A 26,197-nucleotide genomic window follows, 5' to 3' on the forward strand; every position below is an offset into this window, starting at 1 on the left:
ATTCTATGATTCTATGATTCTATGATCTCGAATTGATGTTTATTTCTGTGGCCCTGTGCTGGTTACCTGCGAAACCAAGGAAGGTTTGAAGGGCTGTCTGTGAAAAAGTGAACATAAACACAAGCAGAAGATGTAGGAACACACACAGTGCATGTAGGCTTCTCCACTAAGAGCACATTATAATCATGAAAACCTAATACAGGAAATATTATATTCCATAATACAGGTAAACATGATGAATCTGCTACTCTTCTCTTTTTAAATACAAGCTATACTAAAGCCAAAATACAATGAAGTGATGCTTACAGAGAAGCAGCTATTTACATGTTTGGGCATGTACATTTCAAAAAATATACATGCACTTACAAAAAGTTTATATCAGAACACTCAAAAAAGTTCTCCAGGAACAAAAAAGGGTTATGACTGGAAAATGACCAAATGCAGTAGTTAAACCATAAAAATCTAAAAAAAAACCAAACTTAAAATATCCTTTGTCATCAGACTTTTTTTCAAAGTTGTCTTAGATTAATAATGCAAAGTATTTAGTGTGGCATTTAAAAAACCTGAATTAAGCAGTGCAAGATCACACATCTTCACTTTTCTCATGGGAGCAGGGCAGAGACAATCACATTGCATGAGATATTTATAAATGTCAAAGGTTACATGTTATACATCTGAAAGGTTTCCAGTCCTCTGGGGGACTCAGTATTGTTCTCTCCATTTAGAATGCAAATACAACCCTCTCACAGGGAAAAAGTTAAAGTAAAAACCTTAAGAATAAGGCAAACTAAAGGTTTATACACTTACAACAGCAAAGTAGATATAATGACCCACTAGATTAAAAAATGTATTCACACTTACCTTTACATTTGGTTTCTTAATGGAAACACCTCTGTACCAGCCTAAAAACAGATAAAACAATTTGTATTAATTTGTGGCACAGGTTTCTTGTTTACATGGAAACAAACTGACTGGAAACTATGTAGTCACTGATAACACCTCAAAAAAACAGCTTCACACAGGCCAATTTTTTCAAGTTTTTTTTTTTTTTTTTTTTTTTTGTTTTTTTCATTTTATTGCTCTGGTATGATGAAAATCAATTAAGAACCTGGAATCCTCCTGTTTATTCCTACCAGGAATGAAAGCAGCTTGGTTTACTTCCTCACTCTACTCACAATCACCAGCCACTGTGGCACAGATGAATTCAGGACTCAGGCAAGAATCTGTACTGAGCACTTTTCTTACATGCTGATGCACAAGTTGTGTGTTTATTAGTGTTTATCTTAAAAAATTCTCCTGACTACAAAATCTTGTCCCTTTACAGATAGGAAAAGCCATTATCACACATTTCTGGTATTGCTTAAACTAAGAAAAGTCCTTTGCACACACCTAGTCTTACGTATACCTGTGAGACCAGAGAACAGACTTTAGGATCTAATTTCACAAACCCAATTATTATTCTTGGATTCCCTCACCAGCTAACAGTCCTAGAAAGGACCATAAATCAAGATTAAAAGTCAAAGCTGCCAGTTAAACAGAAGAACCCAATTACATCTATTTTACACAGGTGAGAGTAGTGTCAGTCCAGGCAAGATTCATCAGGATAAAAATTGCTAAAACCACCATCCAGTTCAGCACTGGAAAAGGAGCACACAGCAGTCACCACAGCAGCTGAGCTGCTCCACAGGACTCACCAAACTACCTTGTATGCTTCTTAAAAAAATTCTGCTCTTTTCATGTCCAAGACTAATGCTTTGGGCCCAGATCATAACCTAAATCTTAAGCTGTGAGCATGGCAGACTCCCCAGGAGCATGGGCCATGAAGGCTGCCCAGGTGGAAGCCCTGTGGAGGAGGCCTGACCACCCTGGACATCAGGAGGTTGTGGGATCAGTGGTCCAGGCCCAGCCAGAACCCAAAGATCAAGTCCAGCTGTGCACTTGTCACTCTCCTACCTTGTGCAGCATTCAGACAGGCAGCAATCCAAACTTGCCAAAAAGCCCAACAGTTTCATATAACCTAAATCAACTTTCCATAGAAATTCCTCTGATTTTTCCAGCAAAGTCCTCCCCCTATTTTTATTTGTTTTTCATACAAAGGACATAATTTAGTATCTACAGCATTTTAAAAGAGCACCAGGAAAACTTCTCAGTAATTTGTTGTGCTGAGTAGGGAAAAAGACAACAAGTAAATGTGTATTCTTGTCTCTCTCAGAAAAAAGGAGTTTATATTTGAATTATGACAGGATTCTCATTTAGAGGCTCAGTAGTGGGGAAGAAGGCCTTAATTTTATTTCAAAGACAGCCTGAATATCTCAACGGGGTTTTTTGTTGGTGGTGGTTTGGTTTTTTTAGAGAAATCTGAATAGAAAATACAATAATTGATGAATTCAGGATATTTGCAAATGGAATTTGTATGGAAAAAATTAAAATCCATCTTCTTTATTATACACATTTGTAATAACAATAGGACATAACATAGGTTTCTTTCCTCACAAAACTATTGCTTATATTGAAAACTAAGATTTTGTTCTCTATTTATTTCTTAGTTGATCAGACTTTATGGCAATCATATCAATATACACATATGCACCAACAACAGAGATCATTAAAATGAGTAATTTCTAAAGCTCCAAACAACTGTGCCTGCAACACCTGCTTTTAAGTAACAGATGATACATATTTTCAAGGTCACAGAAAAAAAGAAATACATTTATCCTGTGATTCATTGCTACCAATATTAAAAGCAGCATGATGCTGAATTTTATATTCATGGACTGTGTACATCAGAAATAAACATACATTTTAAGCATTAAATCAAACAGATCAGAGAACTCGGTAAACATGAAAAAAAGTTGTTTATAAGCACAATTGTAAGAGTTATAACAAAACCCAATTGAGCAGGTGCCTATTGATGTCTTAGATGTGCAAGGTAGGGGTTGAAATACATTTCCAAAAAACTACCTTATTTCTGAGTTCCCTGTTTTTAAACCCAAACCAAACCTTCAAAAGCTTAAGTGGGATGTGTTCACACAGTGTAAAGCACAGGGGTGGAAGAACCCATGAGAAAGGATCTTGCTCATCCAAGCAACATCTCTAAACTTCTACTTGCAGATGTTTATACTGATTTTAACAGTGTCCAACAGTTTGTCATCAGGAGTGAATAACACAGCTCTCCTTGCCTGTGGAAAACAAGCCATACAACTCCTGTGAAACCTAAATTCCAATGCATTTCTGCACAGTATTTCAAGGAACCAGTCTGTTTCTGCTACTCCACACAGATCAGTTTGAAAGTGATGGTGCTTCACAGGCATCTTTTTATAAGAAACCTCTTCCACTGATCATCACAGGGCAGTATCACTGAATGTAACAGCAGCATTTTTATGTAGTACTTGAAAATCCTGAATATTTGTGTCAAACAGAGAGAGCAAAACGTCACTGGACAAGATATTTTAGTGGCTCAGACAACACACGTGCACTTCATCACCTCAACATTCTTTGTTGTCATTGAATCTATGAATCTTGTGTTTCTTTTGGAAGACACAGAAAACATTTTGTTGAATTCTCTTTCGTAGGTACTTTTATGGATTCGAAAAGCAGTGCATTTCCCTTCAATCTTAGAAACTGTGCTCTCCAGATCTTAGCTTTTCTTTCTTTTCTCTTTTTTTTTCAGTGTGCTGTAATATTTTTAGAATTGCCCTTCCCTGTTTTAACCTTTCTCTGACCCTATGCCAGCAAGGTACAGTGGAGGGAAGAGCTCACCAGAATCTGCCTTATTTGCTTATAGTGAACACCACATCAAAACCTCATTTCTTATCTCAAAGGAAAACCCATAAGAAAAGGTTCAATGCCTTTTTAAAAAACATATTTTAAAAAGAACATCTGCATTATATTACATATTCACTAAAATGAACTAAACCTTTACTCTGGAATAAGTCTTAAATGGATTAATATTTATCTAACACATTTTAAAGAGAATTTAATTTGGAAAATTTAATCATGGTAGTCATGAAAACCAGGCAGGTGCTCCAGCTAACTGTGATCACAACCTTCACTCGATGGTTAGACCTCAATATTGAATGTTTTTAGATGTTACTGTACTGATGGCATTCATTCTCTAGTGATATGGGGCCTTTAAAGGCATTGAAGTTAAGGCATAATAACAGAGCTAGAACACCTACAAATCTCTACAGAGAAAGCTTGTGTTCATGTAGACAATGCTTTCCCCATTTCTTTTTCTGACAGCTCAGAATATTCTCAAAGTGTTTGACCTAGTGGGTGTGCAAGGGAAAGGAAGCCAGATAATTCTGTTTTTTCAAAAAAATGAATCACTGTACTGGATCTGGCTGGGATGGAGTTTTCTTTCTCCACAGCAGCCTGTCTAGTGCTGTGCTTTGGGTTTGTGGCTAAAACAGTGCTAAACCCAACATTTTGGCTATTGCTGATGCTTATGCAACACCAAAGGCTTTTCTTTTTCCCAATGTGCTGTCTCCAGGCAAGGGGTAGGCAAGAAGCTGAGACTGTCATAGCTGAGAGAGCTGACCTCAATCAGCCAAAGGAATAATCTTTATCATATAATATCATTTCCTACATGAACACTAAATATTAATTTATTAGAAGCACCTTCTAAGCAACCTCCCATTCAGAGGAAGACGGTGACAGAAGGTGAACATTAAATGTATACCAAACACGTCTGATGAAATTCAAGTATTATATCATAGTCAGAATAAAATAAAATGACAGACACCCTAGAATGGGAAAAATACCTTCCATGATATAGATGACATGGCAAGCAAAGCTTTCTTTTGCTCACACAGGAAGCTGAGCATAGGATGAGCCTACTGCTTACACCACAGCACAGTCACTGAAGAAAGCACATTTGTGAGAAGCTGGTGATGCATGCAGCCATTTGGGCTGTATCTTGATGCTGTCTCAATGTGTATTTCTGGATGTCATGACAAAGCACATACTTGATAAATCTTGATGCATGGAGCTCCAAGGCTTTTTGTTTGTTTCAATGAAACTGATAGTGTGACAGACACAATGCCTCAGTCAAACAGAAACTGTCTCTGTGGAAATTACATACACTTTCCTAACCTAACTGATTCTGAATAGCTCCTGCATTACATCCTCTGTATGCCCAAGACAAAGGTTTAATCCAAGTACTGCAGATGAAAATTGAATGAATCATATCCATTCCAGCATGTTCTCAACAAATCCCTGTATATTACAGCCCTATTCCAACTTTGCTTTTACATGGACTCTACTGCACAGTGCAGCAGATAAACCAAGCAGACTACCTGAAGCAAGAAAGCCACACTGCAGAGATCCACACCAGCTTACCCTACCATAGTGGTCAGATCTTACTGACCACTATGGTGAAAAATAAACCCCAGGAAAAACCACAATCCTTCACATTTGCTTTCTTCATTACCATTTAAGAATATTTGATACAAGCTAAGAAAAGTGAAGAGTAGGCTTATCTCTAGCTCAGCTCTCTGTATACCCTACATAGAAAATAATAGCTCAGAGAACAATCACTTCCATGACAATAAAACTGAAGAAAAACAAAAGGAAAAGTACTCCATTACATCTGTTCCCTGTGCACACTGAGACCACCACTTCTTCAAAACTTTCCTTTCAAAATGCACTGCCAATACACATATCCATACAGGAGGTTACTTACAGGCCAGTAATAAAAGCTAAATTCCTGAGCAGTGTAAGTGTGTCCCCATCCATCCCTTTCTTTCTAAAGCTTTTCCAGCTTTAAGTATGAGGCTTCTTGCTTAGCTCATCTGAACCCAAGATTTCAACAAGACCTCTGCAGATGCAGGACAGAAAAACAGACTGGGAATGCATATACCAACATCATATATAAAAAATGTTCAGGTAAGTCATGCATCTTTCACCTACAACTGCTTGTACATATGGAAAATCACAGTATGGGAAACTTTAAGCTGTATTACAGATACCTGCATATTCTTAAAGACAAAAATAGCCTTTCCAAAGACACATCACACTCAGAAGTCTCACCAACAGTGCAAACCTAGTTAAACTGCAAAAGGAGCTCTGTGGCAGACCTGCACATCTCAACCTCAGTCAGAGTGATCAGAATAACTCCCAAGGTTTTTTGATCTTTACTTAAACAAAACAAAAGGATATTGAACAAAACAGGATATTCTTTCCTTTAAAAGTCACCTTGTATCCCTTTTGAGATTTCCATTTAATCAACACCAGGTCTCTCACATGGAAAAAGCTCATCCCTTTTGAGCACTCAAAAGCAGAAAAACAAAAGGGTCCTAATTGAAAGGTATTGATCTATTTTACAGAAAAATACAGTTCAAATATCCAGGCTGACTAAAGCAGCATTAGCTACAGACTACAGGAAAGAAAAAGAAAAAAACAACCAAAAAAACTCCACTAATAAACAAAACAAAAAAACACCCGACACCAAATTCCACACATTATTTCTTGAAATAGAGAATTCTAAAAATAAGTTACATAAGTATTTATGGTGAAACCTAAAGCTAATCTTGGTTCTCAAAAAAAGCGTGGCTAGTAGAATCTGCTCTAAAAACTCAAACTTTGTCCTGGAAAAATAAGTATTCCTTGGAGTATTGTGAGTAACCCTTAAACCTGGAGGAAAGTTTTCACATATATAGTAGCCAATGGACAATTCCTTTTACCTTTTAATCTGCATATAAACTGCTGTACTCAAAGTGACCCAGAAGAGGGGTGGTAACAGTGCTTAGCAAAAGGTTCTTGATGCTGAAACTTCTCAATCCCAAAACCATTCTGTTCTGAGGTTGATTATCTGAGCAGTGCCAGGAGAGGACGAGCAGCAGATGAATACCCAACCCAGCCTGCCAACACCATGTCAGGGAGCAGCCTCATGCCAGCAGAACCACAGGAATATGCTAATAATGCAGAGATGCCACAACAAAAGCAGGAGAGAGACAATATTTTATCCTGGTGTTAGCCAACGAGGGCCAAGATGAAGCCATTCCTGTGCTCCAAAAGAATGGTCTGAATAAGCTAGGCAAGACCTTCCACAGCAGCTGTGTGGGTCCAAGGGCTGTCAGTTCCACTGGCACATTCCACAAAAGGCAAAGAGGAAAAAGGATGAAAAGCAAAATAAAAGACAAAGAGAAAAAGGGATATATCTCACTGGAGTCACCTTGGTCAGGGTAAATCCACACTACTGGGCCCAGCCAGCCATAGGACTCCAGGTAGAAGGAAACCTGGATTTGCTGCCACAGCAAGGAGTCTGAAGTGTGATTTCCTCACTCATCTGGTACAATTTGGAAGCATGACAAAGATAACACTTCTCAAGTACACTGAATTCTTCCATAATTCAAGAAAAAAACCTAATTGTCAACTGTATCTGCTGCTTTAATGTCCCCACATACCAGGAAACTTTCACTGAATCATACTGTCACTGCTGGATTAACAGAGGGAAGTTTCCAATATATTTCATACATGGCTTAAGAACACTACTATTAACATACACACAAAACCAGGTCAGTTCCTGTGGGGATACTAAAATTTGCATGGGTAGGATAATATTCTTTAACTGGTGCTGCAGGCATCAGCTAGTGTTTCCTTTCAGTAAAACAATAAATTATTATTATATAATAATTTAATTATTACTCAGCTAATAATTAAATTAACTGAAACTCTAGCAGTTTTAAACTAAAGAAAATTGCTCCCCTAGAAATAAAAATAAATGGACAGAACAGCCATTTTAGATTTACTCTGAATACCAGTGGCAGGGTGATAGCCACTCAAAAAACAGTGATCTTTAGGACACACAGTTCTGTGGGTATCCCACATGATGAGTGTGCTCATGCTTTGTCACTTGACCAAAGAAATCTCTGCATTTCAGCATTTATAGGTGGAACACTACTGCCATAGCCTTTCACCTCCTCCAATCATGGCATGTAAAGCAGTGAACACCACCCACAGACTCAATTCTCTCTCAGTCACAAGATCCTAAGTGGAAGGACTCCAAAAAGGGGAGAGAAGGGAAAGCTGTGGAAAACAAGCATATGCATAACTTGCATCCTGAAGGATCTTTGGTGAGACTGCTGGAGGACTTCAGAGTCCTTTGTGCAAACGGTAACTATAAAATTACCCTCATAACAACATCATATGGTTTAGAGCTAACATAATGCTTGGAGAAAACACGGATGGAGCTTTTGGTAGCTTCAGAGCAAAAGCAGACACCAAGTCCATGGATCTGAACCCTGTCACATCACATTAGAGGGAGGGAATGGGGGCAGTGGGAGGCATTAGTCAGATTTTGACAGGGTTAGAAAACATCAGTTTGGACATTTGTGGCCCGGTACAAAAGCACAGAGTATGGCAGGCACACAAATTCACAAGATCCAATTTCAAGCACATGAACAAGATCCATAATAACAAAGACAATTCTGTTACACTGCATTTTATTTATATATTCATAGACAACCACAATAAAAAGATTAAATGTGTTACCAGTTAGCATTGGTATTTATTAGCCTTAGAGATAAATATGTATATATACGTGTGTCTATGTTCCTATACTCTGCAAATACAGACAAAACTGAGCTGCAGAGGTACCTGAGAACTTGATACAGAAATTCCCTACTCTTCCATTCAACTGCTCTAAATAAAGCATCTGCTTTTTACACCAGTCACTACATAAGATCACTTGTTCTTTTGTAGAGCAAGTTATTCAATAAGTCATTACCATTAAAAATAAGTACATTCAGAAGTATTGCTAATATTTGAATCTTTGTGAGCCTTGAATTCTCCAGCAAGTCTCTGAAATCACTCTTCACATCACTAGAAGGTTCACATGTATGTAAATCCTTTCAACCCAGACAAAGTCCCTACTACAGAGAATTATACACAAACTATTCTAAGTGAAGCTGAAACAGCAGTGGATCCTCTGCTGACCCCAACAGTCGTGATCCTTTTTGCATTAATTTATCCAGTTTCTCTGCACACAAGAATTCCCACCAAATAATGCAGAAGTAGCAGATGATGTATCCTGCATTCTCAATTTGCAAGGCAAACCAAGGACACTGTTAAACAGCCATTACACAAAAATACTTGAGCAACTTACTTTTTGTTTCTAGGAATCCACTTTGCATGTTTCCTGTGCTTTTTTGCATAATTCACACATGCAAGAGCTGTAGCACAGACCATCTGAATATTTAGATAAGCTTCATTACTGTGGAGTTCCAGACACTATTATCAAAATTAATCTCTCTTTTCATGTGTGTGACATCAATGGTAAAGGCAACTCAAATAAATGACAGGATAGAGGGCTTAAAGCCAAAACCAAAAAACTCCCTACAAACACCTCCCTCCACCAAGAAAAACACTTTGTCTGAGGGCCTCCTTTCCCAGCAATGAGGACTGGCATGATTTGCCTTTGAGGAATCATCCTCTAAATTACTGGTGATGGAAATACAGTTTAATCAATATAAAACTATAAAGAGACATTGGACTATCCTACTGCTATTCTGTAAGCAACCTGCTCCTTTGAGGTTGTTATATTTACCAGAGTTATATTTACCAGATATTTATATTTATATATAAATTATTTACCAGAGTTATATTTACCAGAGTTTTGAAAGTTTCCTTGACTACCAGAAAAGGTTTGAAAATGACTGATTTCAGCAGTTTCTACTGCTGTTTCACCTTAGTGTTACACTATCCTGGGCAAACTAATACATTTTTCCTTAGACTGCACCATGTCCTATTTCCCAAGACCTGGCAGAATGACTCCAGTCAACACTCAGTGCTTCAGTAAACTTTGGCCCATTACACCTTGTATTTTTATTTTTTTAATACAATTTGCAGGTATCATACTACAGGTTTTATTTCCAGCATGCTTCTCCACAGATTAAACATCACTATCGCTCTGCAAAACTCTCAAAAGAAATTCTTTACAAGTGTAGCTCAAGAAGCTACTACTTTCCCAGAAAAAGTAGCATTTAAGAGCTCACTTTTTCATGAAGAGTTCAGTCAGCAAGTAAACAAACAAAATACCTAAGCACATGAAAAAGCAGCAGAAGACAGTTCTACAGGTCTAGTAATCAGAGAAAAAAGCAGTCTTTTGACATGGATGTAGAAGGCTTGTATAGCAACATTAAGGCTGGAGATGAAAAATGACTGTAAACTGAGCAAACAAAGCTACAATTTTGTGGAATGTTAACTTGGAATTCAAATTTATGGATTTGGTTTTGAATTTAACAATTCAGAGTTAAGTTTACATTATTCCACCTCACGATAGTGAAACGTTCTGTAACTCTGTCTTGTCAACCTCCATCAATAGCTATGTTTTACATCACTTCCTTACTCTGTACATTAGGATAAAAATCATTCTCCTTTTAAATACAACTTTAATCACACTGTACATGTGAATAAAAGCAGATGATTAGAACACTCATTTATTCTTACACAGCTATCTCCAGCCCCCTAAGAAAGAACTATTGTTATAACAATTACAATGGCATTTTCTTGTAGGTACAGAAAAACCACATGAAGATAAATGCAAATAAAACTCCCCCCTAAACACATACCCTTTGCATTTACTCCACTGTTGCTCACAAAAACTTGTTAATCTATTTCATAACTAATACTTTTCCTGTGTTCAGAGGTTTTTAAATAACAAACATTGACATACTTAATTGAAATGCATAACAGTAACACTGAGAAAACATAGTAAAAACCCACTGATTATATATACTTTGTATGATGAAAATTCACTGTAAGATGCAATTACAATACAACAATCAGGTCAGGGTTCAAGATTTTCTGGACAGATGGTTAACTTAAAACACACTGACCCCCTATCAGACTGGATTAGTGCCAACAGCACTCAGCCTTCCCTACAGAAAGTGGGTCAGATTAAGGTTTTATTCAAGTGCTTTGATTTGATGCATCATGATTTCCAAACAACTTATTCAAATCCGGTAGATTGAGACATTTTTACGTTCTTATGTGGAAAATGGGATTCCTGCTCAGACATCACACTTACCTTCACATTTCTCCAGGATCTGGACAGTTTCACCTAGTTCCAGGACCAAGCTTTGTGGTACAGCTCCTCGGAAGCTGCAGATCACTGGAGGGTGGGGAAAAAGAAAGAGAGAGAGAGATGTATGAGAGTTGAATCTTTGTGTGAATTTTTCTTCTTAGCACTTCAGCTCACTCCTTACATAAAAACAGCTATTAAATAGCTGCCCAGAAAACTTGTCAGACAACTTTTCCTCATTAGATATCTTTATTTATGCCCTTATCAGAAATTGAAGCTGTATAGCAACATCAAAGTTGTGCTTTTGAAAAGATTTTTTAATTAAGCAAGGCTTGTAATCACTTTAATCACCAGCCTCTGACTCATATTGCATACAAAGATTTCCTTGTCTCACTGTTTGTCTACTACCCAACTCATCAATGGAACAGGCAGTCCTAAAGGCTCTAATAGGAAGTCAACTGCAGGAATTACTTTCCTCCAAGTTGAAACTGTCTTGAGTACCATATGTTCAACTGCAGAAACCCTGTATTACCATACATTATATTTAAATGGTTATATAAAAGAATACAGAGGAATCTGTACTTTCCATAAGCACTAACATGGCATACTAATATTTATCTTTAATTTTTACTAACCAGAACCCATCTCAATGTTTCAGAAAATACTAATAATACAACCAAATAAATTACTAAATAGAACTCAATTTTAAAAATAAACTTTAAAAAACTATCAGAGCGTATAATGCTATATTCTTTAACCATATAACAGGGACATGGACAGTTGCTGAAGCATGGGATGTCATAACAAAGAATAAATTGCTGGTAGGGTCCCTCATCCTCTCCTGTTCCTCAGTATTTAAAAGCTCATGCAGGCACAGATTTAATTTAATCATTCAAATACCTTGTTCTTAGTAAATACAAGCTCAGACAGAGTATGCCCTTTATGTCACCTACAGGAACACTGGAGCACAAGTGGAATTCCATGAGCTGAAATAGTGACCTCCAGTGGGCACCATCCTCTTTTCCAATTTCAGAGAACACTTCCCTTTAAAAATGCAAACACTCAAGCTACGGTCGAGATGTTCCCATGTGAGGGAGCTGCATTTCATCCCTTCCCTGAATATAATTTTATGTCAAAGCCATTGAATTTCTTATGATCTCTCCCTGTGCAGAACTTAAAGCAGTTAACCAGAAAGTCTGAAGTCCCAGGGAAGAACACCATGAACCACCTGCACCATCTACCACATGATCTGTTTCTTCAGCATTCAACTTCCAACAAACAATGAGAAAAGCACAGAAAAACCTTCCACCAAAGTAAAACACAGTTTCAATCATATACACGGATTTCATAAAGGGAAAGGGCACGGAAGAACAAACATACAGCAGGCAAACACCCACACAGATGAGGTCAGTATGAGAAACAATTACAATCAAAATCTCAAGAAAGCCAAACAGCACAGAACATTTGCTCTTCCACAGTGAGACCCAATGTCATGTTTAATTAATGAGGGGAAAAAAATGGAGATTCTCTCAACAAACCTAAACTGCTCTCTCAGGTCTCAGGGCCCAGCAGCAGGCATGGCTGGTTAAACGTGGTTTAAAATTCTTATTGACATCAGAGACAGGAGAGAGGTAACAACTGGCTCCAGACTGCAGTAATGCAGATAACATAGCCCAAGAGAAACACTAAACTTTTCAGCATTCTGGATTCATTCTTCATCTATAAAAGAATTGCAAATACAGATTTCAACCAAGGGAAAACTACTTAATGCTTCTCCCAAAGTACAGGAACACTGACAGTTGCCAAATGCTTAACTGGGAGGCCACAGTCAGACCTCCAATGTCTTCTCCTTGCAACTCCAGTATTTGAGACAGTAGTATCTTTTAAATAAAGAAAATGTTGGTGGGTTGTTTTTTTTTTTTCTAATAAGAAAGGTACCAGAAGGTACAAACATTTTATTTTAAAGTTGCTTTGCACAATGCATTCCTATATTAAAATAACATGACTTACTAGTATTTTTTTGTCATAGTTCTGGGAAAGTCTCAAAACCTGTGAAACCCTACTATTCAAAATACCTGAAAAAGGGATAAATGGTAATACAGTACAAGACGTGCCCACTTGAGAGAAAAATTCTGGATGCAAAAGGATTTTTTTAAAATGGTATATACATGATAAGATTAAATCCTATTTCCAGGCCATTTTAAACTTCTCTGAACATGCCAAGATTATCATGACACAGAAACACCAGTCACAGGACACACCAGTACTAATGGTCATAAACAAAAGAGTAATTTGAATTGCAGAGATTAACAAGTGAATGGTCTCCTGCAGCAGAGTCCAACAAGTAATATTTAGTCTGACAAACACTGCATGCTGACACTGCATTAGAAGCTTTCATTAGAAAGCAACAGCTGGCTCCCCAGGACACTTATTTACTATATGAAAACAACAGAGTAAAGGATGTAACCAGGAAAGAAACTTGATTTGATGCAGCTACCAGTACTTTGCTCACCAAATACTTGTCTACTGTGCAACAATAAAAAATGAACTTGGAATGAAAGCTAAAGGAGAGGTACCAGGAAAAAGAGGACTGGGGTTTTTTCCAGCATCTTAAATAATGAATTTTTAAAATACTGACAAGAATAATGACTTTTTAGCCACAGGCTTAGTCATGTTTAGGCTTACAATAAACGACTTTAATAGGTTTATAGATGCAAACTTTTCATTTATAAAAATATTCTAATAGTCACACAAAGAAAATCTGATAAAAGGACTCTACCCCATCAATATGTAATGAGCTCTTTTATAGTTCAAAGGACTCTATTATTAAGGTTAGCCAGAGCTCTTTTCTTAGGTCTACTGAGTCAAAAACGAATAAATAATCAAAAATCACAGAACAAAAATGAACTGATCCCATCAGCTCTTGATGTGATCTGGACGATCATTATCAAGTAGAAAATCAGTTCTCATACAGAAATAACATCCAGCTCATGCTTCTCATTCTTAATACAGCAGTATGAAATTTAATTCCTTCATGGATAAATGTGTAGTAATAAATATACTATAAAATGTCTTCTGATTGTCAATTTTAATAATCAATAGGGCACATGAAGAACAATATGGATCTTTTCAAAATAAAAGAAACAGAAACTCAAGAGTAGCTGGCTTTCAGACACACTAAGCCAAGAAAAGTCAGAAAAAAATAAAGAACCCAAATAAAATAACCAAATACACCAAGCCACATCTTGTTAAAACTTTTTATCAAGAACACAATTTAAGATCTCCAAAATAAATAAGAATGATAAAAAGAGCTACTGTTCATCACAGAATCCAGAAATTTGAGGCTCTTTTATGGATTGCTGTGCAATACCAAAAGCCAAGCTATGGATGTTACTCATTTGTTAAGCTGAAACTTGCTTTATACAATTCAATATTATTTATGAAGTCACTCTTAGGCACACAACTCTTCATAGTAGTATTATTTGAAAATATGAGCACAAATGTATATGAGGAATGAAGAATAATTTAATCATTCTGGGGAAAATAATTTGCAGAGGACTCCAATAACCAAGTTCTGACCAGCCCACAGAGAAATTCTTTATAGTTTAAGATAATCTACAAACTGTTTATCTATCAATAAGTCTCCATCATTTCTTATAAGAGTCATCCCCTCAGTCATCTGAATACAGAAACAACACATCATCTAAACAGGCATACAGCAAGGTTTTTACCCACCCACTCACAGATCTGAATGATCCACTTGAATTCTAGGGCAGATTGCTGAGATATTTCACATCTATGTACGGATATTAAAGCCCCTTCCCATCATTCAGGTTTCTAAGGAGATCACAGTTCCTCCACCCAAAATGTAATTAGAGCCAGCAGAGCTAAACCCAACATTCTGCCAAAGAGAAAGGCTTTGAAAAAGTGCCACTTGCCACTTTCAGGAATTCTCTCCAAGGCACAGGTTCCTTAACTATGAACCTTGAACTGTACCAAAATGGACTGTAACAAAATTAACCCTTCCCTCTGCACCTGTTTAATTCATAAATGAGAAAGGAACAAATGAGCTCACACAGGCAGCTACTTGCAGGCTGTTGCAGACAGGGTGAAGGAATTGGGGGGTTTAGCATTTAAGAACAGAAAGAATTGGAATACCAGTTTGGAAAGCTAGAGATCCAGCCAGGGGAGGGCAGATTGAGAAGTGTTCCCCTTGCCTATGGGCATGCCCTGATACAGTCTGAGCAGCTGCACTGTAAGTCACTGGCAGTAAGAGCTCCGAAAGAGTAAGGGCACAGAGATAAAGATGACATTTTAAGAAAGAGCTGATACATCTTTGCATTGACTGATTCTTCATGTTAGGAATCTAAAGGAGCTGCTAAAGAAGATCAATTTGATACAATCCAGGATGTTTTACACCACCTGTTCTGAAACAGCCCTTATCTAAAGCTCTTGCATACAGTGAGCTTGGCTGTGATAAAATGGGAAGGCATTTGCACAGATAAATAACAAGCAGATATGAAACAGAAGTCAGTTTTCTTAGTGGGAACAGATTGACCATCAAGCTCTAAAGGGATCTCCATTGGAACCTCTTCAATTAAAATATTTCTAAATGATCCAGAAAAGCTGATCATTTAGAAAACATGACAAAGTTTGTGAAGCCATCCAAGTTATTCAGGGTAATAAACAGTTGCAGATGGACCTAAGTAGCACAAGTAGACTGGCAGATATACAGCTTGAGTTTATCTACAGGGTGTTTCATGAGGAATTAACAACCTTTGTCTCACATACAAAACTCTCCCCTTACTGTTACTTCACTGAGTGAAACCCTGGATGCTTCATAGTTCCAGTCATGAACTCAATGCTCAGTCACTGTCAGGCACCACTGCACCTCAGCAGAATACTCAGCAGGAGACCATCTCTGGGGAGAAAGGGGAGACACCAGCACCTACAGCACTGTACACAATTCACACTGAACCCCCATGTGCCTGTTTTCCCTTTTTCCATTTGCCAGAAAGGATGGAACAGCATAAGGAAAGGTAAAAAGAAATATGACAAGATACCTTGGACTGCATTAGGGCTTTTATATGAATAATTATGAACCAAGACAGGGCTCTTCTATCACTAAAACCAATTGCTGATAGGGATGAAGAGAGTATAATTGATAAGTTGGTATGAAGATGAACAGGGAACAATAGCTAATCATCCCTTCCAGTACAAAAAGCAGAGCAGTGTCAAATGCAGAGGACAGTTTAGGACTTCAACAAAGTATTTTTACACACAGTACATAAACTGTGAAGCTCCCCACAAGATGCTCTGGGTGATGGAAAAAAAAACCAAAACCAAATCATAAATCACTCGAGTTCAAAAGCAAACAGAGCAAACTGATGGATGTGTACTACCTTAAACTCAGCAAGTCCCTAACCTAGAAAGCACTGAAGTCTTGGGAAAGCATGACATATGTTTGTCTTGCTGTGCTGCTCCTGGGCACTGCAGGGGCAGGACACTGAATGAGGGGTATGTGGCTGGACTGCTATGATCTCCCACACCCTTTCTGGAATCACAGCCTGAGCTTCTGTTGTCCCTTGCTCTCTGTCAGCTTGTGACCTCACCTGAACAATATTATGGCAAAAAGCAGTAATACAATTCACAGTCAGAGAAACACTAAATTAGAATTCATGTGTGACATCATTACTTTCTTCTGCCCACCTAAATAACAGAGCTGCTTTCATTAGTGCTGAGTATACTTTAAAATACATCTTCCCCTTGTAAATCCTTCTAAGTCAATTTCCTATGTCCCAGTCTCCCCACCTGGTCTCACCTGGGCTGCAACACTTCCAAAGATCATTTTTCTTCTCAAATGGATTTTGTCAATTACATTACAAACACAGCAATAGAAATGTGTCACATTTTTTACACTAATGGTAGGAAAAGCCAACAGAAGAACAGGAAAACACCAGAGTACTGTCCAACATAAAGATCATGCAGCATCTAGCTGCTAATTCCCTTGAAATTCCTGATTTTTTACTCTCTGCCTTCCAAGATGCACCAATGAAAATTGAAAGTATTAATTTAAAACTGTTCAAGAAGTTTCCATGTTTACATTGTCCTTCTCCAATCTAAATTATGTTCCTCAAATCAGAAAGTTAAGACTTTTAAAATTTTTCATATTTTCTTTTCCATAATACTCTTGCTGCTAGAACAGATACAATTTACTAAATATACTTTTGTTTCTCTTAATCCTAAGATGTTGGTGAGGTCAAGATTTAAAGAAATCTTTGAGTTAACTTCGGGGAAAAAAAATCCACACTTCATAATATCAGATGTGAACATGCTTTTTTTTTTTTTTTCTTTTTTTCTTACACTACTTTCACTGTGAAAATCACAACTGAGAACTTTCAACATCTGTTTACTCAGTCACTTCAAAAGACAAATCTTGGCCTTTGTGACAGTCTTCTTTCCAGTTTTCAAGTAATTATTATTATTATTACTTGTCTTACTAAAATTCAAGTAACTTGCAGAATTTTTTGGTGACACCAGCAGTACAGACAGGAGTTTCAAGTCATAGTATGCAATTTAATTTTTGTAAGTGCTTTGTACTACAATCAACCTGCATCTCCTCAGGCTATGCATTAATCATACCCTAAGGATTTCTTTGACCAAATAAATTTCAGAAGGGATGGCAAGGAGAATGCTCAGGAGAAGCAGAGCTACAGTGGTGTTGCCCTACACCCAAACTGTTCAGTTCCTTAGCAATATACAGTAACAGTGAGCAGACACTGCATTGTGTTCTGTGCTACACATGGCAAAGTTCTCAAGTTTTCTCATCTTGTAATTTATGCTTTGTAACACATAACTGCATTTTTAAATCACATCTCTATCACACCAGCTAAAATTCTGGTGCTCATGTTTACTTTGAGTAAACACAACAAGTTCTTAAATGTCACAGTCCTGAAAGAATTCTGTATTCAGCCACTACAAGTTATATTCCAGGTTATCCTGTAATAGTGATAAGTCAGTCTCTGACCTAAGGTTGACTGGTACTGATTAATCTTTAAGAAAATAATGTAGTTACTTCTGACTGACAAATTAATGTTATTATGAGGGTGTATCATTCCTTAAAATGCTTTTTCATTTGAATCCCTCTATTAACAGTATCTAGCACCAAACAGTATAAGGCAGTTTTAACAGCTGAATCAGATGAATTTTATTTTCTTCCCTGTAATACCTAGATGATACTAACAGCTCCCTTAAACATAATTTGAGTCACTGTAGAAGGCAAGACAAAAGATGGTTTTAAATCCAATACCTTTTCCCTGACAGAGGCTACAAGGAGGTAAAGGAAGGGTATTAGAAAATGGCAAGGCTGTAGCTTTTCCCTACTTGAGTCATCTGTGGACTGGGACTTGCTACAGTAGAAGTCCTTATTAGTATTTTATGTATGCTTTTAACAAGGCTTTCTATGCTTTTTCTTCTATGGAGTCCCCTCAGTGTTTATGAACCACATCAGCTTCTGATGTCCACATCACCCCAGCCCTCCAAAATTCACTTACCCACCCTACAGAAAGTGTTATTCAGTTGTTCAGATCCTGCATCAAATCAACACCCTCTGAGAACAGTATGAAAATAAAAAGAGTCAACAACAAACTTCTGTTGTTCCACTCCACAGTGTCTGTGGTTTTAGACTCTTCCAAAGTACATTTTCTGAATAATTTATTTTCTAAGCAGAGTGATAGATGCTATTTCTTTCTATTTACATGAGGCAGACAGAGAAGTCTCCAAGACAGATGAAGTCAACTGCACAAGAAAAAACCAACATTGCTACAAGTTACCACACAGAGGAGAAGAGGCCCAGCAGTCAACTGCTGGTTGCTTTTTGAGAGGCAACTGTGTTGCACAACCATGACTACAGGCAGCAATCAATACTTTCCAAACCACCACATTACCTTCTACTCTGAGCATCCCTCAGACCTGCAAATCATTTCCCAGCAAAAAGGTGCAGTTTTTGCAAAGAGAAAATGATGGGTTTATTTATTTAACAGACAAAAAACAAAACAAAACAAAAAACCAACAACAACAACAACAAAAACCCCCTATATAAAATTTAAAAAATGCTTTTAGCAAAATGAGAGGCCAATATGATTAATTTTTTGTGAAGGTACTTGATTAAACCTGGCAGTTTCATAGACTGCACTGTTAAACTCTGATGATAGTTGACAAGGGATCAGAACCATAAGGAAATAAAAAGGAAGACATTTTTATTTTATTCTACAAATACCTAAAAGAATGCTTTCACCTCACAGTATATCAACCAAGTTTTAAATGAATAATCATGGGTGAGGTTTTCAATTATTTGCCTGAATTGAATTAATTCTGAAGTTCAGGCCCCATTCAGCAAGTACATTTAAAGGAAAAAAAGGAACGAAACCCACATCTAGTACATCCAAAACATTGTGCAATTTGAGCAAGATGGACAATAAAAAGAATTTAGGTACTAAGGAGAGGACATATCCAATTACACCCTAAAAAACCACAAAACAACAACAAAAAATAAACAAAAACCCCCAAACCAAACAGGCTTTCTGCAGCAAGGGGCATTTTTTTCTTGCTGAATATACTGATACACATGACACAGAACAGGGCTCTAATCCGATTGGAATTGCCAGGCACTAATGTAATACACACACACAAAAAAAGATTATCAAAAGCTGATTAAAAGCCATCCAAACATTACAATCGAAGAGCAGGGATTAAACAAAAGACATGATTTCGAAGAGGGATAGAGAATTTTTGACCTTATTAATGGTCTTTATGAACTTCATGCAAAACCTTTAGGCAGAAAAATGTACTTCAGAATGGGGAGAATCTGCTACACTTAAGGTTTTGTATATTACCAAATTACACAACAATTAAGTGAAGGTATTTCAGGCTGGTCAGGGAGCAGTGGCAGTTGCTAGGCAGCATCTGCTCCTGTCAGAGATGCTTCTTTCTTTGTGCAATACAGAACCTCAGCCAGGAATACTGCCACCAATGGATTATTACAAGGCAGCTTACTGCCATCACATGGCATCTGCAAAGTGCTCAAACTGCTGCCTAGCAACACCGCCTCTTTCTACTGAGTCATACCATCACTGGGAAAATATTCATGTAAAAAAAGAAACAGATGCTTTAGGAGAAAGGTGATCATTCACTAGCAAAGTGAATTATTGGTAGCATCCTTCTCCTACCCTCACAGACAAAAATAGAGATTAGGTTCAAAAACCATGAGCTGTTTAAAGTTTTCCACATCCTGGTACCATGAGGTAGGATGGAAGAAACTGACCAAAACCCCATAGCATGTTCCACCACCTTACCTACATTAAGGAGCTGACTTTGAGATTCAAGATATGCAGCTTACTCATCCCCTTCCTGTAAATCTAGTCCTTCAGCTATCAGTTCATTCAACTTCCACTCTGGCAGTACAGAAGCCCCTCACCCATACATCCCTCCCACCATGTGGAAAGTAAATGCAGCAATTTATTTTTCTCCCTTTTAAGCTGAGATGAAGGTTGTTTCAGTTTCTGAAACCTTTTTCCCCTCTTTCCAACATGAAGAAAAAAGCACTGACCATATCACGCTCAGCTCAGAGGAGCACAGAGCTGTTCTACACTGCTGTGTTCCACAGACTGCAAACATGAGCCAGAAATGGCTGTGCTTTGCTGCTGAACACCAGGAAATGAAATAAGAAACAAGTCAGGTTTTGAGAATCCTGGAGGATGGAGATGGCACTACCTCTTCAGGCAACCTGTTCCAGTGCTTTACCATTTGCACTGTGGAAATCAATGCTCCTTACTGAAATCTGCTGCTTCTCCTTTCACTGTGCAACTCCAGAAAATGTCTGGCTCCATCTTCTCCATAGCTCCCTACGAAGTAGCTAAAAAGAAACTAGACCCCTTCTACATACATGTTGTACCACCCTAGACCTCACAAACTCTCCTCTCATTATGTGCTCCAGCCACTTAGCCATCTCCTAACTTCACTTTTTATATTGATACAGTGCTCTGGATGCAACCCCAAAAGTGATTCCCCCAGCTAAAGTACCATTGGCTCATGTCAAAACATGCCTATCATCCCATCACTTTTTACATCCTATCATATTTTGCACTGAATGCATCACAAGACTTTCAGTCCTCCTGCCCAACTGCTAAGTAAGTTCCCAACATGCTAAAGTTACCTTGGCATTTACACTCAGTTTGCACACTTCCTATGAGGAGTAGGAAGGGAAGAATAGGGCAGATGTATAGAAGTGTATTCATCACTCTACCAGCTTCAGCATCTTCGTTGAAAACTCTGTATTTTAGCCCATGCTGCCTGCTACATAAGAACTTTCTGTGGACAACTTAAAAAAGCTTAAAAGACTGCTAGGAAACCTTTCATCCCCCACACAGGAACTCTGACGTTTTTAGCAAACTATTTGCTATTAAAATAACAAAAATAAAAATAAAATATTTGCCTGGCATAACCAAAGATGCTTTTTTCAGGAGACTTGAATTTTTACCTCTTCTAATTTTGACTTATGCATGCATACATTATTTAATGCTATCAACAGGATATGAAAAATTGGGAATATCCTCTTCTTCTACCATATCCTCCATGCAGGATGAAAGGCTTTTCACATTATTATATTTACACTACACTGTTCTGTGGCAGAAACCTAAAATGTGGTCACCTCAGAACTGGGGGGAAAAAAAAAAATAAAAATCAAAGTTGCCATTCAGAGCCCTGCTTTGATGAAGAAAGTTAGAGAGTGAAGCCTGTTTTCTACCTCTGACTTCCCCAGAGACAAGAGAAGCTGTTTCTACAAGACCAATGCCTCAAAAGCAGTCTTCCTTGGGGTAAAACCCTTGGAACACATGGATAACCTAATGCTTATCAGAAAAAAAAACAAAACAAACAACAAACAAACCCACAACAAACAGCTCAAAACACATCAGAGCAACTTTATTCATAACTCCAAGCAGATCAGCTTACTCAAAAAGGATGAAACAGAACAGCAAGTGGGCAGAGTGTATGGCTGCACATTGCTGTGTGCATGACAGAGCGATGAGGGAGCTCTCCCCACAGCAGCAGCACAAGATGTTCCAAGAGGATGCTCAGCTGCGTGGTCAGCAGACAGCAGGACCAAGCACAGCAGCTCACAGTGACGGCCTTTCTGTGCTCTTCCCATACTAACAAGTCCCTCTCAGAGGAGCACCAGTCAACAGAAGCTATAAATACCAACACAGATACATAGATATTCTGCCTGGTCACTCTCTTCATGCAAGACTAGGTGCACAGGTAGCATGCAGATGCACTTCGTACAATGGTAACAGCATTTGCCCAGGCAAAATTACCTCACAAAACTGGTGATCCTAGTTCACTAAATGCAGTGAAACCAGAATGTTGTCTTTTTGGTTTGTCCTGGTTTCAGTAGAAACTCTACCACAATCAAAACCAGGACAGTTTTTAAAAAATTGAGTTGCCAGTCATTTAGCTCATGAGCATTTAGAGAGGAAAAAAAACAAAACAAAGAAGCATCAAAATTCAAACCACAGTTTTCAATAACCTCATTATAATAATTCATGTATTTTGGGATTATTTATCCCACACTGGCTTGCACACATGCTCTGCCCGTGTATATAAAATAGCAATTTGTAGATAAACTTACATAGCTCAGAACACGTGCCTAGGTGAAGTGGGCAACTTTAAGCAAACATCTCCATAGGCATTTTTCTCTACACAGGAAGAGGTGGGCAAAATAAAACCAGCTCCTCCTATCCTCCCAGATGGAGATCCAGTTACTGGAAACACACATACTGCTCCCTACAGGGACTATATGGATGTGGCACTCAGTGCCATGGTCTAGCAACCGCAACGGTGGTTCAAGGGTTGGACTCGATGATCTCTGAGGTCCCTTCCAACCCAGCCAATTCTATGATTCTATAATTCTATTTAACACTGTGATATTCTCCTAGCAAAGGTTTTCTGCTACCTTTACAACTTGTTAGGGTAGACCACCCCATACAACCCAGCAAGACAAAGGGCAGTGTGCAACCAAACACCCAATCAGGCCTGTAAAACGTTATATGCTGCTTTCAGTTGGCTTCTGTTTAAGAGTCCTTCTTGGTTTCTCCAACATGTATGTCATGTTTCATTTATCAAGATCAGAAGACTGAAAGGGTAGGTATAGTAAATTAACAGCTGGCAGAAACATCTCGTTCACAAACATTTGTAGAGGGAAGAGAGAGTCCCCTGCTGTTCAAACACACAGAAACAAGAGATTTCTAGAACAGTAAGTCACAAAGCACACTGAACTATCACGCAGCATGCTGGGTAGCTCAGATATATTCAAAACAAAGGGAATAAAATAATTCTCCACTCTATCAGGTACCTGCTGCCAACACTGAAGTGTTTAGTGTGTAAGTTTTCTTACACTGTAACATCCAGACAAGCTGGTATTTTTGTTTCAGAGTAGTGGTACCAGTTTCCCTCCCAAAGCAGAGTGAGGTGCTTTCAGACACCTAGAGCTAGGTGGCACCACTTGTCATAACATTTTAAGGCTTAATAAAAGAATCACAGAAATGGTTTGTAACCTTGACCACCATGGAGTTCCAAGCTCCCTGGGCATGGGCAGGGACACTTCCCACCAGACCAGGTTGCTCAAGGCCCCATCCAACCTGGGCTTCAAACCCTCCAGGGATGGAGCAGCCACAGCTTCTCAGAGCAACCTGGGACAGTGTCTCACCACACTCGCAGGAAAGAATTTCTTCCTAATATCAAACTTAAATCTACCCTCTTGCAGACTCAAGAAAAGAAAATGAAGTCAAATGCTGCAGTGGGACCAGAGAGAATTCTTATCCTTGTAATAAGTAATCACCTCACAACTATACTAGGTAGGAAGCACTTAATTTTCTCAAACCCACAGTTACCAGTCTTCCTAATGCCTCCTGTAAGTCTTGACCAAAGGTTCATCGTTTAAACACTAAAGTATTTCTAAGATGAAGAAATTACAGTTAAAAAAACACAAGGGATGCTTTCAGGATCTCAGAAGATATTATAAAGTTAACTTTGACATGCAAAAACATGACTGGAGGTTTGATTTTAACATCAATCACTTGAATGAGAGACTTCATATCTCTGCCTTCAGAGCAGATTACAGATTTTGAAACAGAACAAAGAGCAAAATGTGGTGATATTAAGACTGATTCATAACTTAAAAACAATCAGCAAAAAGACTGCTGTCAATTTCAACTATTTTTTAAACAAGAACTGTATTCTTCCTTTAGCCAATTCCTCAGCATATAAAACAGCTGAGAAAAGAACACAAACTTAATGCCCTTTACAAATTAAGAAAAAAAATCGCTGAGATAAGAGAAGTTTCATTAGACTCTTCAACAGCTGAATAACCTTCCAAAGACAGCATTTGGTCAGCATTTTCATATCCACATGTGAAGAGTCCTCCCATTTCTCCAAAGAACCAATCTATGAAATGTGTATGACCAAAAACACCACTTGTTGTAGGTCAGAGATTTATAGCCAATCCATATAAGAACATGCTAAATAATTAACTTATTAATCAGAAAAACTTGCTCATCTACATTGTGCCTATGTGCCATTGTGAAGACAACTATGTGACATATGTGCCATATGAAGACAACTAATTTAACCTGAGAGCATAAAAATAAACTTCTAAAGAACTAGGAGCACTCCAGACGTGTCACCACATACTCTGTTTTTAATTGTAATTGCTATCCACTGCATTAAAAATGAAGCAAAACTTGTTCCTTGAATAAAGATGAAAAGCCCCAGCCTCTGCCAATGGATATTCACACTCCTATTCCCTGTTTTACCAAGAGCCCCACGACAAACTGCATGCAGTGCCATCATCAGCCTTTTTATTTTTTATCCCCAGTAATGTTCCTGAGCACTGCTGTCTACAAAGCCCCTCAAGTTCAGCCCAACGCTCACATTAGCAGCTTCCCTTCACATCCTCCAGCAAGTAAACAAAAGGATTACATTAGGAGGAATCGTGGAGAATATTATCCATTCTTTCCAGCAAGTCAGTAGCTGTCCATCTGCACAGGAACACTAGTAAGGCCTTACTTTACTCTGCCACCAATTTTCATTAAATCTGTAGGAAATGTATGCCTGAGACTGCCAATTCTCATCAACAAATGTCACTCTCTACTGGAATAAAGGTATTGTTAGGTGAGGACAGAAAGCCTGAACACAAAGATTTCCACCCTTAGAAAATAAGTCTTAATATAAAAACCATTCTGTGCTGCACATGTGGTCAGAGATGGTAGCTCTGTGTTAGCTCCACCCTACTGGCAAGCAACTTAAGTCTTGAAGGTCTTAACTGAACACATAATGTGGCATAACTACAAAAAAATGGAGAAAATAGTTCTCAAAGCCACCAAAACATTGTAAGCTATAACCCATATTGCAATACTATCACTTCTTACTCCAAGATCACACCTACGTTCCCATGCAAAGCACACAATAAACTGCTTAACACACACACCTGATCCCTTCCTTTTGTATGCAGTTTGGAAAACTGTTTCTCAACTTCATTCCTCCTGTATTGAGAAAGATTGGGCTAATTTCTACCATAAACTTACTTGAAGACAATTGGTATTTAGATGATCTTGAACTAGTAATATCTTAAAGATTAACTCCATAAAATTAATTAATCCAGCTCTTCAGACCAGATATTCATAAGAGGGACCACAATGTCTTTTTCTAGTCTTCTTCTTCTAGGATTGATGAGCCAAAATATACTGATCTCTTCCACAAAATGGTGTATCTCCAGGTTATCTCAGCAACAGCACAGACACACATTTGCACTGAACTGAAACAAAAATAGCTCACTGAGTTAAATGACACCTCACTAAACTTTGCTGTCTATACTGAAAGTTTCCAGCGAGCTGTATCTCGGGAGCTGCTCTTTTCCAGAGACATTCCAAGGTGTGATTCACTTCTCTTTGAGTCAAATAACGCATACACATTTCTCCTTTATGACTGATAAATTCCTTTGCTCATTCTTGAGTCCCAAGGGTAAAAAAAAAAAAAACCAAAACAAAACAACAGCCTTAGGGGCAAAACACTGAATGGAACTAAAAATTCCTCCAATCCACAGATCATCCAGTTTTACTG

At 38.0% G+C, this 26,197-nt stretch overlaps 1 protein-coding gene across 1 annotated transcript in view; it reads right to left on the bottom strand.

Annotated features, from left to right (window-relative positions):
• The window catches only part of DOCK3 (dedicator of cytokinesis 3), a 183,891-nt gene that overhangs the window by 152,993 nt on the left and 4,701 nt on the right, over positions 1–26,197 (bottom strand). Inside the window, exons 3-4 of the mRNA XM_030458632.1 lie at positions 11,030–11,113; positions 862–902 (exon numbers count right to left, since the gene is read on the bottom strand). Of these exons, the coding sequence (XP_030314492.1) occupies positions 862–902; positions 11,030–11,113 (125 nt within the window). The remainder of the gene's footprint in view (positions 1–861; positions 903–11,029; positions 11,114–26,197) is intronic.

Source organism: Calypte anna, chromosome 12 (assembly GCF_003957555.1).
Source record: "Calypte anna isolate BGI_N300 chromosome 12, bCalAnn1_v1.p, whole genome shotgun sequence".
NCBI lineage: Eukaryota > Metazoa > Chordata > Aves > Apodiformes > Trochilidae > Calypte > Calypte anna.